This window comes from Lissotriton vulgaris, chromosome 5 (genome assembly GCF_964263255.1).
Source record: "Lissotriton vulgaris chromosome 5, aLisVul1.2, whole genome shotgun sequence".
In the NCBI taxonomy this organism is placed as follows: domain Eukaryota; kingdom Metazoa; phylum Chordata; class Amphibia; order Caudata; family Salamandridae; genus Lissotriton; species Lissotriton vulgaris.
The window spans coordinates 481,932,936-481,950,463 of NC_141693.1; the positions used below are offsets into that span (position 1 = coordinate 481,932,936).

General features: G+C 45.9%; 1 protein-coding gene across 5 annotated transcripts in view; it reads right to left on the reverse strand.

Annotated features, from left to right (window-relative positions):
* ATP13A2 (ATPase cation transporting 13A2) overlaps positions 1-17,528 on the reverse strand; it is an 831,233-nt gene that overhangs the window by 180,072 nt on the left and 633,633 nt on the right. For all 5 annotated transcript variants that reach the window (XM_086921931.1, XM_086921933.1, XM_086921932.1 and 2 more), the window contains one exon: positions 5,388-5,492. In XM_086921931.1, the coding sequence (XP_086778057.1) occupies positions 5,388-5,492 (105 nt within the window). The remainder of the gene's footprint in view (positions 1-5,387; positions 5,493-17,528) is intronic.

A 17,528-nucleotide genomic window follows, 5' to 3' on the forward strand; every position in this document is an offset into this window, starting at 1 on the left:
TGTGGCGCAGAGCAGAGTGAATCCCGGTGTAGCGCCAGGGGAGGATGTTAATAGTTTTCCCATTGGGAAATACACGTTGTTCATGATAGTATGTTCTAATAAAGTAAGGAAAGGTAAAGACTTAAGTGTATTCTAAATCATGGGTGTGCTATCCTTTACCTTTTGTCTGCAGTGATATTCCTCATCTACCCCTTTCCATGCAGAAAGAGCCAGGATCAATCTGAAAAAGGAACTGCTCAGCTGCAGGTCAAAACAGCACATCCTTCAAGTAGGGTGCAAGATCCTTACTTGATTGTAAGTCAGAATAAGCAAACGCAGCAATCATCCTTCGAAATATATAGTGTTTCGGCAGGATCTACTCCCTGGAAATCTTTGCCCTAACCCCCTCCTGTATGCCTTGTGTCGGTTCGACTTGTGAGTTTACATATGACTGCTGCTCAAAGGTAGGGCAAAGAGTGGTACTATTCTGCCCCTGAGTAAGCATCTGGTATTGGGAACTCATTGCTGGCGATGTGGGCACATGTGAATATACAGCACCTCACGCTACGAACAGATAGTTACAGAAGTAACATTTTCCCTTCCTAGAATTGGAGACTGTTGAAACACATGCTAAACAAAGACTGTAAAGCTGTTTCTTCACAAAGCAGTGGATAGCAAACAGTTGATACAGATGTGTGGAACAAGAGTTTTAATACAGTCTGTTGAAGGGCTTGAAAGTCCAAACAGTAGTGTTGAGTGAATAAGCGAGTTGTTGACCAGGCAACAGCTTTATTGATGTTAGCTAAATGTTACGTAAGAAAGCCATGCTTCATTTTTGCACATGGAATATGCATAGACGGTATGCTCTTGGCATAGCAGGTTTGGATGAATCTCTCTCAATGCCTGACTTGGGCTTTGGGGTGGGCAATGGGAGGTTTAGTAAAGACTGCAACATTTGTTTTTTCTTAAGGGAGGACTTAGTCCTGTTGAAGCAGTAAATGAGCCCCCTCTTAATATCAAGTGTATGCAAAGCTCTTTCTGCTATGGTGTATGGGTGCAGGAATAATATGGGCAGCAAAATGGTTTGATAAATGCAAAAAGTTGAGACTAACTTTGGGCGGAATTTGAAATTTGTTTAGAGTACTACCCTGTCCCTATGGACCTGAATGAAGGTGTCCTCAAAGGTTAAAGTTTGCATGTACGTATGCATGTGGTATTATTATAGCACAAACCTAGCAAAAAAGTAGTGGAGCGCAGTACATGGTCAAAGACAAGCATAAAGTCAACAAATGATAGGAGATATAGCTGGTTTATGGACTGTTAATACATTGCGATGTACAGTTATTTGAAGGGGTGCGTATTCAACCCATCCCTAAACTGGACCAGAATTGAGGCCGTCTTGATAAATACAGGGATGCTGTTTCTGATCTTGGGAGCATCGATGGAACAGTCCTTCTGTTTACTTACCTTTTCTGCATTTCTTAGTCTGCAGACTTATGGTGCGCTGGTTGTGACTGTGCTGAGAGCCACCAGAGATGCTGTGCTTTTCTGCAAGATAGGTGGGAGTGCTGGCTGTGATGACTTTGTAAGTAATGTAGCTGGTTTGGAAGATGGTGCAGGCAAGCAAGGAGAGCCAATGGAGTTCCATCAGGATAGGGGTGATGTGATCCTATTTCTTCAGATCCTGGATCAGATGTACTGAGGCATGTATGATTTTCTTAAGGGGTGCTAGTGTGAAATCTTGAAGGTCATGGAGCAGGTCATTACCTGTATTCAGATGCAAGTCTATGAGGGATTGAATAGCAGTTCTCATAAATTTGAGCATGAGGTATGCAATGAGCATCAAGGTCTGGATTATATGTATGTTGAGGCATGGATGTCTGAAGCAGAGGAGACTTTCATGTAGAGTTACATACTATCTGCATATTGGTGAATCTTGATGCTGCTATCTGTGAGACGGAATGGAACCCTAGGGGACTCCACAGGTGAAAGGGAACTTTTAGGACATGGAGGGTGCCAATGTGAACAAAACCTGGGGTAGGAGGGAAAGGTAAGAGGAGAACCAATTAAAGACTTTGTTGGTGAATCCCAATTGAGACTTCAAGGTGCATACAAGTGTGGGATGGTTATAGTTCGAAGGCAGCTGAGAGGTCCAGCAATGTCACAAGGCAGGGTAAATCTTTATCTGCATTCAGGAGGGCACTGTCTACAGTGTGTAATGTACCACTCTCTATGCATCACGTTTGATCGCTACTGTGTGCAGCGTGATCTAAAAGAGAATGGCAATTGTGAAAGAGATGGCTAGAATTATGATCCCGGAGGTGAACATTGACTGCTTTTACAAAGACCTTGCCAATTAATTTTAAGAGAGTGATGGGTTGGTAGTTAGTGAAGTCATCAGGCTTTAATCTTTATGTGTGAGAGGATCTGCTTATCTTTAGAGCTTCTGGGAAGATACCTTGAGTGAGAGAGGCAATCTAAATGGTGAGTAGTGGTAAAAGAACATCTCCAGATAGCACTATGATGAAGGACAAGAGTAAGACATTATCCTTCATAAAAAGTATCTCTGGGGGTGTTGGGAAGGTTGGCAAGATCTGCAAGAGAGAAGCCTTTGAAGGATGACCGTTGCGGGATTCTATGGGAAAGGGTGGGCGCAAGGGAAGAAGCAGGCTTGGAATGTCAATGGGCTGTTGGATCTTCAAGTTTTTCTTACTGAATAAGAGGTTCATGGCATTGCACATTTGAATGGAGGGAGGAATAGCTGGGTTCAGCTAGGGGTTGATGCAGTGCTTGATTATCTTAAAAACATTCTGCCTCCGTTGGTGGCTTCATTTATGGAGTTGATATAGTGTTTTGTCCGATGTGAAGAACTGCCTGCATGCTGTGAGGTCTCAAATTCTATGTTCCTTCCATTTTTATTTCTGTTTGCGGATGGATCACTTATGTCAGCAAGATCTTTAGAATACCCGTAAGTAAGTCTTCTCTTTTGGGTTGACCGCGGTTTGTTGGTAGGACGCTAGACAGGGAGATAGGGACCGCAAAATGGTCGGTCACATTCAGGGGTGTGGGTGGTTTACATTGGATTGTTGGAAATGTTGAGAAGATTAAGACAAGGATGCGGCCTTTGGCTTGTGGTGCTGGGTGACATGCTATGCACACAGAGAGTGCAAATGTTTAGGAGGGTGTGTATTGTTTTTTTAGCTGGTGTTATCTGGTAGGTTGATGCCAGCAAAGAAGGTGGGGTGTGTAGGGGGATGAAGAGGCAAGGAGATCTGAAAATTCATTAATGAAGCCCCTGTTCTGTAGATGAGATGGACGGGAGAATCTCAGTTGCATAAAGTGGGAAATGGCATGTCAGCACCTTGTGGTATTGTATGTGCATGATTATTCTGGTATTTTATGTAGACAGGAGACATGCTTGGAATGTTTGTAGTCAGTTTGTAACTCACGGTTGGGACAAAGCTGTTCCTGATTGGTGGGTCTACAAATTATTTTTTAATAAACCCAAGGATTGGAAATTGTAATCTGGATATAAACTAACTAAATGTAGTCAACCTTTGAAAGTGATAAAGCTGCTTAAAAATGGTGTCCAGTCTGATGATCACAGGAATTGGAATCTTGGAAGAGTTGCAAAATTCTACCCTACCTCTGGATCTGGTATTCCTGCAAAAATGGATGTTCCCTGAAGGGACGCACAGGAAAACAGGATAAAGAGTCTTCATGTTGGAAAGAGACCTGTATATTCACAAGATTATGTTCAAGTTAGGTTGTATATAGTGCCAATATGGGAATGTTGCTTCCCTACAATTTTGTACATATGTTTAAGTAATAAAGGGGAGGTGTGTGGTATTCTATGTCAATGCATATTTTGGAATGTCATGTAGAGACAAATGCGGTAACTAGGGAGCTTTGAATGTTTGTATTCAGTTATTAACTGAAGGTTTGAGAAGGTGCTGTTCCAGATGGATGGTGTTCTATGAATTATCTTTAGTAAACCCAAGAATTGGACATTCTAATCTGGACCTGTGTACTTTCTAAACACCTCCATAAATTTGAGTGTTAGTCTGAGTATATCAGCAGATTCAGGTGAGGATTGCGGAGGATTGTGGAGAGTGAAGCTGTGGAGGTGTGTGAGGGCATGGGTGTGACAGGGGTGAAGGGTAACACCTAGGGGAAGTGGTTGAGGCTTGAGGTGCTGCTACTAACCCTTTTGGGGCAGAAAGTGTCAGTGGTTCTTAGGGTAGCTCGTCTTCAAATGTTAATCTATGTTTCTTCAAGATACAGAAGGGTGTGTATGTGTGTGGACTCAGAAAAGAGAGACTTAACAAGGATCTTCTAATTTTCAAAACAGAAGGGTGGATGTATATTTTTTGCCTCTAGTTGAAAACTTTTAAGTTGTCAGAGATCTTGGACAAGGGTGGGCGGTGTTGCATTCTGTGATGCAACTAATGCATGTCTCTTCTGTGCCACACGGTTTTCTTACACCTCAATATCTGGCAGGCATCTAAGGAAGGCTTTTTATGTTTCAGCGACAGGCAGAATTTACACACTGGAGTTGGTCTGATATCGGGCATTTTTTGTTGCTCTTGTGAGAGAACAGGAAAGGAATCTGTTCCATGACACCCTCCCACCAAAGTCATTCTCCAGAATTCGCCCTATAGTGTGTATAAGTTCTGTCAATGACAGTTGTTGGTGAGGGCATCTGTGCACAATGCGTTGAGACTTCGTTGGGTACGGTGTATTCAAAAGGCACTTGGGTGTCAGCGAAGAGTACTTCAAGCAAGCATTGGCTGGGCACTAATTATTTTGAAAGTCAATGAGTCTAAAGATCGAAAGCCTGGTCCTGAAGAGTTTTGCAAAAACGCACCAGTCAAGCTGGCAAGTAAAAGTATGAACTCAACAGCAGAAGAAAACAACCTGAGGTGGAGTCTTTGTTTGGGTGCATTGTGGACTATGGGAAGAGTTGCAACAAGTTGGGTGACTCAAAACATGCTGCAAACGAGCAGGCCCAAAACTAGATTCTAGGAGTATGCACAGCAACAAATGTTAAAAAACAATGAGGTTAAGATGACACCATTTCAAAATATGATTGTGTAAAAGGATGACATACATTTCCAATATACTAACACCTATTTGTGGAATAAGAAAAGCAACCTTTAATATTGCAAGGCAGAGGTTCAAGATGAACTAATTCCAGTAACACTCTTCTAGTCTCGCTGCCACAAGCAAAAGAACAAGAACACATGCTGAACCACTAAAAGTTTAATTCAGCACATGCAATCCAGTCTTCATAATGCATGCTTGTTACTAACTCTGAATGTAGGATGAGATGCAATCTGGACACTTAAAAATAAGAAAAAAAGGGATGTGATTTACTTGGACCCCGAATGTATGTAGTACATACTCACCATCCCAGAAGGCTGCTCTTCCAGTGGAGGAGGCTTCATAACAGCTAGGACCCTGGTCCCGAACATCTCCGTGGCCTGAAAGTCTGTTTCGCCATCAACCAGGATCTGAAGCAGAAAGTGGAGGGATAAGAAAGACCTAGATGACAGAACACATCTGCACTCAAATGATAGCTCTACTGAAAAACACACACGGAGAGACAGACTTTAAGTCACAAGTCTTCATGTCCTGCATGTCTCTGGTGCACCAACTTTCCTGGCCACAAGCACTTATTCTATTTTCCCAACAATCAACTATTCACTTACTTCAACGTCTACATAGTCCACCAACCACTCAAAAACAAACTCACCCAAAACCCACTGATCTACACACAACAGACAAATTCTCACCCAGTCAACATGCTCCCCCATAACACAACGAATATCAGCTCACACCCTAGTCTTCTAGCCGTCCAACATCTAGCCACCAGTATACAACTAAAGGCCCACTTCCTCACTGCCAACATAACACAAAACAAAGACACCCACTTACCCAGTACACTGTCGACTTAGGTACACAAGCACCTACACAATATCTAAACATCCATTTATCTACTCACCACTGTAAATTCCTCCACAATCTGTTTAGAGTTTTGACAACACAGCTACCGATTCATTCAATCTATAATAACCCTCTTGTCAAGGCATGGCACTCTTCTCTATCCAACAGCCACCTCACTGATTTTGCCAAAAACAGACCAAATCACCATCACACACTCATGAATCCAGGCACTTAGTTACGCATTCATCAACAAATGGCCCAGTCATTCAATGGGCAGCCATCGGCACTTCTCACTCAAGCTCAATCAAGACTTTCCAGAAAGAAGTCCAATCCCTATAAGAAGTCACTCATTGACAGCACATTGGAGCCAAGGACGTCGTGGGTCTCTAACGGCGCAATATTGCGGACCTCCCCAAAAAAGTGCAAAGGTGCAGATCAGGAAATGTTCCTAGAAAACTTGGTTACGACCCAAATTAGGCCTGAGGATCTCTTCATATTTTGCCGTAGAGGGGCGAACTGAGTAGTTGGTGCACTGCCGAAACCGGATGCCAGAGCCAGACACCTCATTCCAAGGAATCTGTACTACAGAGACAGAGATGCACTACTCATGGCTGCTTGGCAAATGCCCCCCCTCCGATATTAAAATCAATCCATTATGGTGTTCTGGATTTTACCAGGAATTGAAACTAAAAAGCAGACCCCTTGACAAGGCACAAAAAGAACCGAGGAGGTAGAACTTTCAATTCCAATTCAATACTTTATTTGAATATATGATAATACAACGCTAACGTTTTCCACGCATGGCATTATCACGCGACTTTTACTTCGCATGTGTCTTTACCACGCAGCATTTGAGCACGCACGCACGATTATACACCGCCATATTTACGCTACGATACTTCTAACGTAACCAGCGTCAAAACACGTCTTTCAAAATAGAGATAGGACTTCTATGTTGACGTTCACGCCACGTCGTTGTTGAGGCTATTTCCTTTCTCTCCTTTGGCACTGAATAGCGTATTTTTGTTTAAGTTTTCTTCTTTTTTTTTTATTCTGCTTGTTTTTTAGGGGGGAGAGACCCCCCCAGCCCCCTTTTTTTATTGTCCCTTTCTCCTAATGATATACACGCAGGACGAAGGAACGAAGACTGGAAGGAATGAAGCTTGCGTTGCGTGGTAAAGACGTTCGTTGAATGCACCCGCGGTGAAAAGACGTTTGCGTGGTAAGTGACCTGTTGTAAACGTAACGCGTGGTAATGCATTCGTAGTAAATGATGTTTCCCACTTTATTTCGGTCCTTGTACCATAAAAGTACACAATACAAATATTTAAATGCACGAAGAGCATAGCAGGCATCCACAATTAAGAATCAAACAGTACCATTAAAATGAAGTTTGGTTTAAGATCATCACACAACCATTAACATCGAGTAACCTTACTGCCGAGACAACAACCAGGACGACAAACACCTGAAAGTCAGACCTAAGAATGGACTAAAATCCAGTCCGTTAAGCAATCTGAGAGGTCAAAAATAATGACAAAATCAGGGTAACTTGATGTAATGGCTAACATTTAAAACTTATGAAGTGCATATATAATTTAAAAAGTTATACTTGTTCCAGTCAGGGGAGATAAAGGCAACAAGGCGTAAAAAAAGCATTACATTGCTCAGATTTTTGTTCACAACAGAATAAAGACAATATTACAGAACAATAATGCAAATACGACATTATTTCCAATAATAAAAAAATTAAGAGAGGAAAGGTAAGAATCAAAATATTGCAGAATTAATGTTTAAATAAAATCAGTGAGTCAGTTTTCCAAACATGTCACCCCACAACTCCCTAGTATTGAGACGTGGTGTAAAACCTGAGCAAGGAGCCTACGATATTGGACCAGGTACTTATAACGACAATCCCCCCTTTTTAGGTTTCGACTGGGGAACGGAGCGTAAGCTCCGCCCCCAGAGAAATCTCTAGTCTTCAGTAAGGGACTCTTGGAATACGCCCTCTGTTTCATTGGCTAGCTCCATAAATGGAGGCTAGCCATTGGAACAGAGAGGCGTCCGTCATGGCCGGACCAGATTCGGGGGCGTTCCCGAGAATTTTTGGCTTTTGGCTACGTCATGCTACGTCAGCCAAAAGCCGGGAACGCCCCCGAATCTGGTCCGGCCGGGCCGTGCTTGCTGCTGTCCTGCCTTCCTCCGTGTCCCTCCTCCCACCGTCCCGCCCCCCCCCTCTTCGCTGTCCTGTGCACGTTTCCCGCCTCCCTCCCGCCGTCCGTGTCCTCTCCCGCCGTTCGTGTCCTCTCCCGCCCCCCTCGTCCTCTCCTGCCCCCCTCCCGCCGATGAGCAAGGCAGAACTGCCGCGAGGACTTGAGATCTTTATGTGTGGGGAGCAGGGCTCGAGCTCCGAGAAGCATATGCTGCGTTTGAAAGATGTCTATAAAACAGCCCAGTGTGTGTCTGTAAAGGTGGATTTATGCCCCCGGGCGAGCGTCCACTCCTCTCCTCCCGTAAACGCTTCCTGCATGTGCTGCGTGTGTTGGGTGATGCAGGAGGGGGCGCAGCGCAGTGTGCGCTGCCTGCTCCCCATTGTCAGGCAGCGCCGGGAGTGTGGAGAGACCTTCTGCTGCTTGCTGTTATCCTCTGTTATCTCTCAGCGTGCTGCGTGGAGGGAAGCGTCGGTGCTGCTGCTCCTCTCCGCCCCCTCCCCCGGCTCCCCGCGCTGTGCTGTGTTTTCAGCCGGTAGCAGTCAGGGCGCAGGATCAGTGCTTGCCTCCAGCGAGTGTCACAGCGCAGCGCGGCCAGAAGCTCTGCTCTAGGCACAGTACGCAGCCATTGCCGCACGTGTGCTGTCAGGGCCCGGCGCTGTAGCCGTATCCCCCCTTTTTGTAGCGTTGGAGTGCCTTTCTTCTGTGATTTTGTTCTTACTCTCTTGGACATGCTTTTGTTTCACTGAGCTCTTAATGGCCTGAGTGTTCTGCATGGACTGACCCGATTCACCTGTTACCTGCAGCTCTGCAGAGGTTTGGACTTGTGAGGACCCGACGTGGCCCCGAGATCCGCGGGCCCCTCTCCAGGATGGACTGGCTCCGGAGCCTGGCACTCGCCGTCCTGGGACTCGGAGCGCTGCTGCCGGGGCGCGGGAGCTGTCAGAGTGTGAAGAACAACGTCCCTTGGCTGAAGCTGTCCTACAAAGGTGAGCCTCGCTTCCCTACTTCTTTCTAAAGCGCTGCAGAGATGCTGGGATTGCTGTGTCGCGCAGCCTCCTTCACACTTCACTTTAGTTGTCCTAAGTGTTACTGACCCCACGTGTGATCCTCTGAATGAAAGCACTAACGTTGAGATAAGTTAAGGCACGCTACCCTTTCGTCTTCTCCTTTCTACTATTGTTTACTGTTATTGATTTTACATGTACATTTAGTTTACCTCAGGTTTGCCTCCTAGCGAGGTAGGAACTGAGTGCTCACGTCTGGGAAGATGATCCACGTGTGTGTCCCTTGCTTCCCTATAAGCTAGAAGCCGTCTTTTTGGGTAAGAAGCCACCCGTAGACAGTGCCAACTGCAAAGGAGTGCTCCGAATACGAGGCAGGGTAGAACGAATGCTGCCACACCAAAAACCCAAAGAAAACCCTGTATCCCGGTGATTTGCAGCTGTGCATCTTTTTACAAGGCAGTGGTGTCGCACAGGATTGTAAACGAAGGGCGACCAAAGGTACTGACATAACTATGACAACCACCAAAGAGGATGACACGAGTCTGACCACGAGGCATTTGGAGGGAGCAGCCCTCGGCTCGCAGGATTAATCGCACGAGGGACTTTTTTTGTAAACTAGAACCATTCGTGTGTTTGAGCCTGGTAATGTAAACGGGAGCCCCCAGCCTCCACCCGCTCTTGCAGCTGAGGAGCCCGAGGCTGCGAGGAAGGAATCCCCTCTTAGCTCCTTCGTGTAACCTAAACAGGTCCCGGGCAGACGGGGATATTGTATTTAGTCTGAGGCGACAGAGTGCTTCGAGCTATAGCGCCTGGGGAATAGAGCGCGAAGCGGGCGGGCGGGGTCAGCATTCTCGCAGGCACTAGCCGTGTCACTGGAGGAACGGTGTGTGAACACAATTGAAACTTCACACTACAGAGGAAGGTTCCTTACTTCAAGAGATGTGGGAGAACCTCACAGGGATGCCAGGCCCGGTGTCAACTAAAGGGGCGCAGAGGTACTAATGGTGCTGGGAAGAGGCGTCCACAGACGCGGGGCACCCGGGGTCTGTGATTGACGGCAGCGGGTTGGTGTTTCAAGTGTCTGGGAATGGTTCAGCTCCACTCACATACTTTGGGGCATATTAGCAAGAAGCTCGTTAAAATTATCGCAGTTTTAGCGGCAGTTTCGATAATTTTAACGAGCTTGTTACTAATATGCACCAGTGTTTTTAATTTTGTAGAGGGAATAATTCCTATAGTATATAGTGAAGGCTTTATCTAGCGGTACATACCGCAGTTCAGACGCTTCTAAGCACCCACAGACAGCTGTTATTAGGCAAATGACATAGCCGGCTGGACCCCCTGCTCATGTGTTGTCCAATTCACGAATAGGAGTGAAAATATCTGGCCTGTTGAAGTCCTCTAGTGAATGGTCAGCTGGAGGGCCTGAGGGGGGGAGGAGCGTGAATACGTGAACGTAATTAACACTTAGGAAGCCATCAATGTTTTGTGTATGGCAAATGCAACCTCTGTATATTGGGGGGGGGGGTATTCAAGGTACCCCTCTTTTAAGAATCTTCTTAGAAGTGATCCATAATGAAGGGATCCTTAAAGAAAGGACCCTTGAAGGAGTCCCGATAGAAGGGGTCCATCCGGAATAGTGCGGGCTGTGTGGGCTGTGAGAGCTGTGTGGGCTGTGAGAGCTGTGTGGGCTGTGTGGGCTGTGAGAGCTGTGTGGGCTGTGTGGGCTGTGTGGGCTGTGAGAGCTGTGTGGGCTGTGAGAGCTGTGTGGGCTGTGAGAGCTGTTTGGGCTGTGAGAGCTGTGTGGGCTGTGAGAGCTGTGTGGGCTGTGAGAGCTGTGTGGGCTGTGTGGGCTGTGAGAGCTGTGTGGGCTGTGAGAGCTGTGTGGGCTGTGAGAGCTGTGTGGGCTGTGAGGGCTGTGAGAGCTGTGTGGGCTGTGAGGGCTGTGAGAGCTGTGAGAGCTGTGTGTGGGCTGTGAGAGCTGTGTGGACTGTGAGAGCTGTGTGGGCTGTGTGGGCTGTGTGAGGCCTGTGAGGCCTGTGTGGCCTGTGTGGCCTGTGTGGCATGTGAGGGGTGTGGGCTGTGTGGCCTGTGTGGGCTGTGAGAGCTGTGTGGGCTGTGAGAGCTGTGTGGGCTGTGAGAGCTGTGTGGGCTGTGAGAGCTGTGTGGGCTGTGAGAGCTGTGTGGGCTGTGAGAGCTGTGAGAGCTGTGTGGGCTGTGAGAGCTGTGTGGGCTGTGTTGGCTGAGAGAGCTGTGTGGGCTGTGTGGGCTGAGAGAGCTGTGTGGGCTGTGTGGGCTGAGAGAGCTGTGTGGGCCGTGAGAGCTGTTGGCAATGTAAATAACAATGCCATTTATTTATAAGTAAAAAAAAAAAATGTCATGAGCAATGCCAATAACTCTAACTTTTCCAAAGGCGAAACCATTGCATTGTAAATGCTTGTTCCTAAGTAGCCATACAGCAGATAGATATCGGCTGATTCCGGAAACCAGGACCTGGCTTGTGTCAGACCGCAGGATGCAGTAGGCCTCCAAGTAATCTCACCCCTAGTAGTCTCACCCCATCAAAGTGCACAGGGGCTTAAGCCAACACCTCCTGGGCTTATCATACTTGGAGAAAAAAATAATGAATGTTCAATATCCTCAGATTCTTGATTACAAAACTATCAGACTGCTGACATGAGTTGGTGAGTTTCCCAGCTTTATATAAATGTGTTAACAAGTAGTGCTTCCAACCTAAGAGTGTGCGGGCTAAAGGAGGTTGAATATGATCAAGATACACTTCTCTTTCGGGGGTTGTTTTGCATACTAAAAATGCCTCCAACAAACACCGGATTTGTCTTTGCAACAATGGTAGATAAAGTTTGAAAGAGGCTTTGACTATACCCTTATTGTCACCCCTCTATTGCGGGGGGAGACAGATTTATTAGAATTTGCTTTAAGTCTCTTAGATGCTACAGAGCAGAATGTAAAAGAACCATTTCAGTCTTCTGTATATGTTATTTCCAGGTTCTGCTCTTGTCGTTTCAGATAATCGACAAGACAGTTCGTTCAGGCCTGTTCCTTGGCCAAGGAAGCATATCTCATAATGAAATTTAACAGTACGAAATGTCCGAGTTGACAAGAATATAAAAATGCCTATGCAACTCTCTGGAACAAACTCCCGATCGCAATTAGGATGATCCAGGAAGAATTACCCTTTCGTAAGGCACTAAAAACTTTTCTCTTTTGTTAATTCCCCCAGGACTATCACTCTGCTTTCACTCAGAAGCGCCGGGACACCCCGTTGGGGTAGCTGCGCGCTATATAAATTACACAAATATGCGGTTATGCAGCTTCAGCATGCTAGGAATAAGTGTAGAAAAGCTGAGAGAAAAAGTGTTAATCAGAGACTGTCCCACATAGTGTAGTAGCACAGATTTGGGTATTTGGTACGTCCACAAAAATCACTCCAAGTCTGGCAGCGAGACTGTGCTTTAGTATAATCTTTTATAATTTTTTATAATTGTGTCAAAAAGTGTGCATACGTTTTTTTAATAATTATTTGCCACAAAAAATCTCACCGATAGCGGCCCAGCAGTGCGGGCAATACATTGGTAATCCCCCATGTCCCGGGCACTGATCAAAGACAGTGAATGTACAGGAGTTGTATGTAGACTACAACTCTCATCGTCCTTAGAGGCGGACTCTCCGGGAAACAGGAAACCACTAGAAACGCTTCCAGGTCGTCAAACCTGAGCGCGTCTATTCGAGCACAGCGTTTGTCGTTTGAGAGACGAACGGCTGCTAAAAACATACCCGGTGCACCGGACAAGGAAGAAGTAAAATAAGTACAGGTGAGACCCGTAGACAGTGGCGTTCAGCAAATGAAGCAATGCACGCATCGCTCACACGCCAAGGCAGCGTTTAAGTAATGAGGCTGTCTTTCCTCGTAGATCGCCCAAATTAGAAGTGGACGATTGGGCAAACAAGGTGCACCAGTAAAACCACTAAAGGAATATACAGGTATGAAAGGACAATAGTTAAAGAACTACAAAGTTATACGAGAGTTGGACTATCATTTGGTAGGAAGCATTTAACACACGCGTGCTTCCTCCCAATAGAATCAACCTTCGCTATATTTACATGCACTGGGGAAAGAAAGAATAATCATCAATGAGTTGTAACCCTCAGAAGTAAGGTATGTGTGAACACGCAGGCATTATGAATGTCGTTCAATTTAGACAAAATGTTTTCTAATAGTCCAACTGTGAATCAGACACAGTGCATTGATTCAATTAATAGCACTTTTAAACTGATACCCTATTTTGGTTATACACAGTAGCATTTTCTTTGTATAGATAGGATTTCATACACATACATGAAGCATACGGGTTGAAAAGTTTGTGGAATTCTTAACATATTGTGTTCAATATGATGTTTGTTAAATAACCATTATTGCGTATTGTCTAATGTAGTCCATACATGTTATTGTCATTAATGTTTATTGTGGTACAACTTTGATGTTGTTCTGGAAACGAGAGAGCTTCTTTAATGAAGTAACAAAAAAGAATGAAAGAAAAAAAAGAGGGTAAATAAACAACCCAGACCACAAAAAGTATATAGTGTGGCTTTTTTTGCAAGAAATAATTAGGATCCCAGGTTCTCCCCCCTTGTTTCACATTAAACCAAATTAAAGGCAGCCCTGGGGTCCACATGAGCCAAATATAAATGATCCCTGGACAACTTGAGATATTTAGCCACAATAAGATCAAGATGAAAGATTTGATCTACTGTGTTCACCTTAGTGCGGAGACCTGTCTGTAGTGGTGACAGGCTAGAATCTTCGCCCACCCAGTCCTGGAGTCTACCCAAAATCTGGTGGCAGAATACCTTCTGCAGGTGATCTATAAGCTGATGGACCGACAATTATTTGGAATTTCTCTGTCACCCTTTTTGTAAAATGGGATGATCTCAGCGTTTTTCAAGAATTCTGGGACACATCTGCCTGCCGATATCTCATTCAAAAGTGTATTTATGTAGGGGCCCCAGACAATTGGTTCGGAATGAAATAAATCGCCAGGGATTCGATCTAGACCTGAAGCCTTCCCAGGAGGCATGGCCTTGATCACTCGAAGAGTTTCTTGGGGTGGTTGCTTTAACCTTTCTGGGGTTATCTTTTCAATTACTGCATGGGAACAACCTTTATAACGCAACTTTTAGCACGCAGTTCTCTTACAAAGCAGACTTTAAAACGAAAACCATTACAACGCATTACACTGGGGGGCGCTCTAGGTTAGGGAATGGTTTTAATTTACTATCCAACACCTTCCCATCATCCAGCTCTATACCAGGTTGGGCATAAACTGCAGAAAAATGTTCAACCCACTGCTGTGGTTGGATTGTTAGTTCTAGGGGAATGATAGATTTAGGGCAGCAATGTGCAAAAATATGCCAAAATGACTGAATCATTATTGTTGGATGCCTCCACTAGGGCTAGCAAATTGGAACCTACCCAACCATGTTTGGAACTAGAGATTATCAGTTTGTAATTATGCGGGTAGCATGGAATTTATCACGGGCACCCTTCTTAACAGCTTTGACAAGTTGGCCTTTTGCCTTGCGGCACTCCTTTGTAAACCATTTGCTTGGTCAGTGGTTCCAGGGGTGAGGATTTTGGCTAAATTGAGCCATGGAGAAGGAAATTGCTGTTATTTTGAGGGGACTGCATGAGCACAATTTGCGAGAGCTGGTGATCAGCTGATGACAGGCTGGTCTGATGTTGGGATGAGCAGTGCAACAGACACCTTGTGCATTGGGGATGCCAGAGGTATGGTACCTGCAGCAAGAGGGGGGGATGGGGGAGTTAAGTGACTTGAAGGGGAGGGAATCAACACTACTGGGCACACACAGGCAGAGAGACACTGAAGAAAGCCTTTTCCACACTTAGAGGAATAGTTTAATACTTGAGGTATGGGGCTAACCATTTTATCGTGGAATGTAAAGGGTTAGGGGAAAAGACTAAAGTGAGTGGTGAGATAGATCTGATCATTATGCAGGTGGTCCAGCTAGTGGCGAACAATTGCGCGTCCCTGGGAAGATGCCGGTAAAGGGCCCTGTTATACTGTTGTTTCTCCACAGGTTCTAGGAGTGCAGGCATACTGGCCCTTAGATCACTCCCACTGAAGGTTTACAAGACATGGGAACATGGGTAAACATGGGTAAACAAATAACTATAGCGTCTTGGTATTTCCAACTCCAGTACATAATGTTAGAAAAGTTGGGTGATAGTCTGGTATGGGCTCCGGACACAATCACAAAATTAGGCAGGGCACATTAACCTTACTATGAAGGGAGAACTCAACCTTATTAGAGGTAGTCAGCAACTAGGATGAGATACCCCATTACAGACATTTGTTATAACCAGAGGGCCCATGGATATCTGGGGAGACAAGCACCACTCAGAAGGACAGTACTTCTATGCCCGCAGTACCTCAAACAGCATGTCTGGACTAGGTCACTTTCTGGTCGAGGGAAAAAGTGAGTATCCCAATAGGAAATATGATTAATGGATGCAATCCAAATGGACTTAGCTATATTGGGACCCGCAGATATGTGGAAGCACTCTATGGAGAGATGAAAAGAGGAGACTTGACATACCCCACAAAGTTAGTGGTGCAACTGTAGCACAAGAACACAGCGTTTCTGGGGTGGAAAAGCAAAGTGACACAAGCGACCCTGCTCTGGGACACAGAAGCTTGGGCAGTACAGAGGCAACCAGGGTATGATAAGTGGAACCGTATAGGTATCACCAAAGCGAGTGATATCTGGATGCAAAGTGACATTACCCCTTGGGTGGGCCTCAGACAGGAATTCCAATTGGCCCCTACTGAGACCTTCAGGTATATGCAAATTCATCATGCGATGCGAGTGGTCCTGCCTAAGAACAAAAACTTACCAGACTCTTCACTCATAGAAGACAGACTGTTAGATGGACTACTGCCCAGGCAAGTCACGTCCCTGACTAACAAGAAAATCCTTAATAATGCACCAGATACCCTGACTCAGTTGAAAGATTAATGGGAACAATAGGTGGGAGGCTTCGAGGTTGGGGAGTGGGAGGAGGCTCTGGCAGGCCAGAGGGAGGTGGCAATACATTCAGGCTTTTGGCTCATCCAGCTTCGAATTCTACATCATTCCTACTACATCCGAAACACAATAGTAAAAAAGATGCAGACTGCCTGTGTGGTTGTGCCAAATGGCCCACTTCCTACACATACTATGGAATTGCTTGGCGGTGCAACCCTACTGGTCTGAAGCTATAGACTGTCCAAGGGAGATGGGAGGAGAGGGTGCAAGTCTCTCCGGAAAACAGTGTATACTGAACATTTGGGGCAACACCGGCGCCATGAGAGCCCAGCGACTATATATGACAATAGGGCTGATAGTGGCTAAAAGGAACCATGCAATGTTATGGAGAGCAAGCCAAAATGAGACATGGATGGTGCATGATGGCTGATAGGGTGGTTTATGAGGGCAGAGGCTGCCCCCGAAAATGGGGGAACATCTGGAGTGATTGGAATGCCTACAGGGGCAATATATGTGGGTCCCTGTGCATATCTGTTGAGGAGTACCCTAGAGACACTCTAGAGCAGCGGTCTTCAATCTGTGGGGCGCGACCCCCAGGGGGGTCGTAGAGTCCTGGGAAGGGGGTCGCAGATTCTGCAGAGTGCAGTTCCTGGCATTGGGCTGAGGGTGCTCACGGCGAAAGCCTAATTCACACCTCGGTGTAAAAAAAAATCAACGCCTCATTAACAAGTAAAAGGTCTTTTAAAGACCTGTCAAGTACTTGGGTGTGACTGTGTGTGGGTCCCTGAAGCTGTTACAGCCGGGCTCACACACACGAGCGGAGGGGAGGCGTGTGGAGGGGGGGGGCTGGGGGAGTGGCTGTAGTGTAGCCCTTTGAGTTCAATGGATGTTGCGCACTTGGAGCTGTGGGTCCCGTGACACGTCCCCCGCCCCCAGCAGGGAGGCACAGAGATGCCCTCCCATGAGTGGGAAAGAAGAGTGAAGACGACACAGAGAGATACTGATCCCATCCCCCCCTCCCCCCCCCCATGAGAGAGGCACAGAAAAGGTGGGTGGATGAATGGATGAAAGGCTGAAGGATGGATGGATGTGTGAAAAGGTGGATGGATGGATGAATGAAAGGGTGGATGGATGGATGAATGATGGATGGAAGGATGAAAGGGTGGGTGGATGAAGGATAGATTGATGAAGGATAGATGTATGAATGGAAGAATGAAAGGGTGGACGGAAGAATGGATGGATGAAAGGGTGGATGGATGAATGATGGATGTGTAAAAAGATGGGTGGATGATTGAAGGGTGAATGGATGGATGAAAGGGTG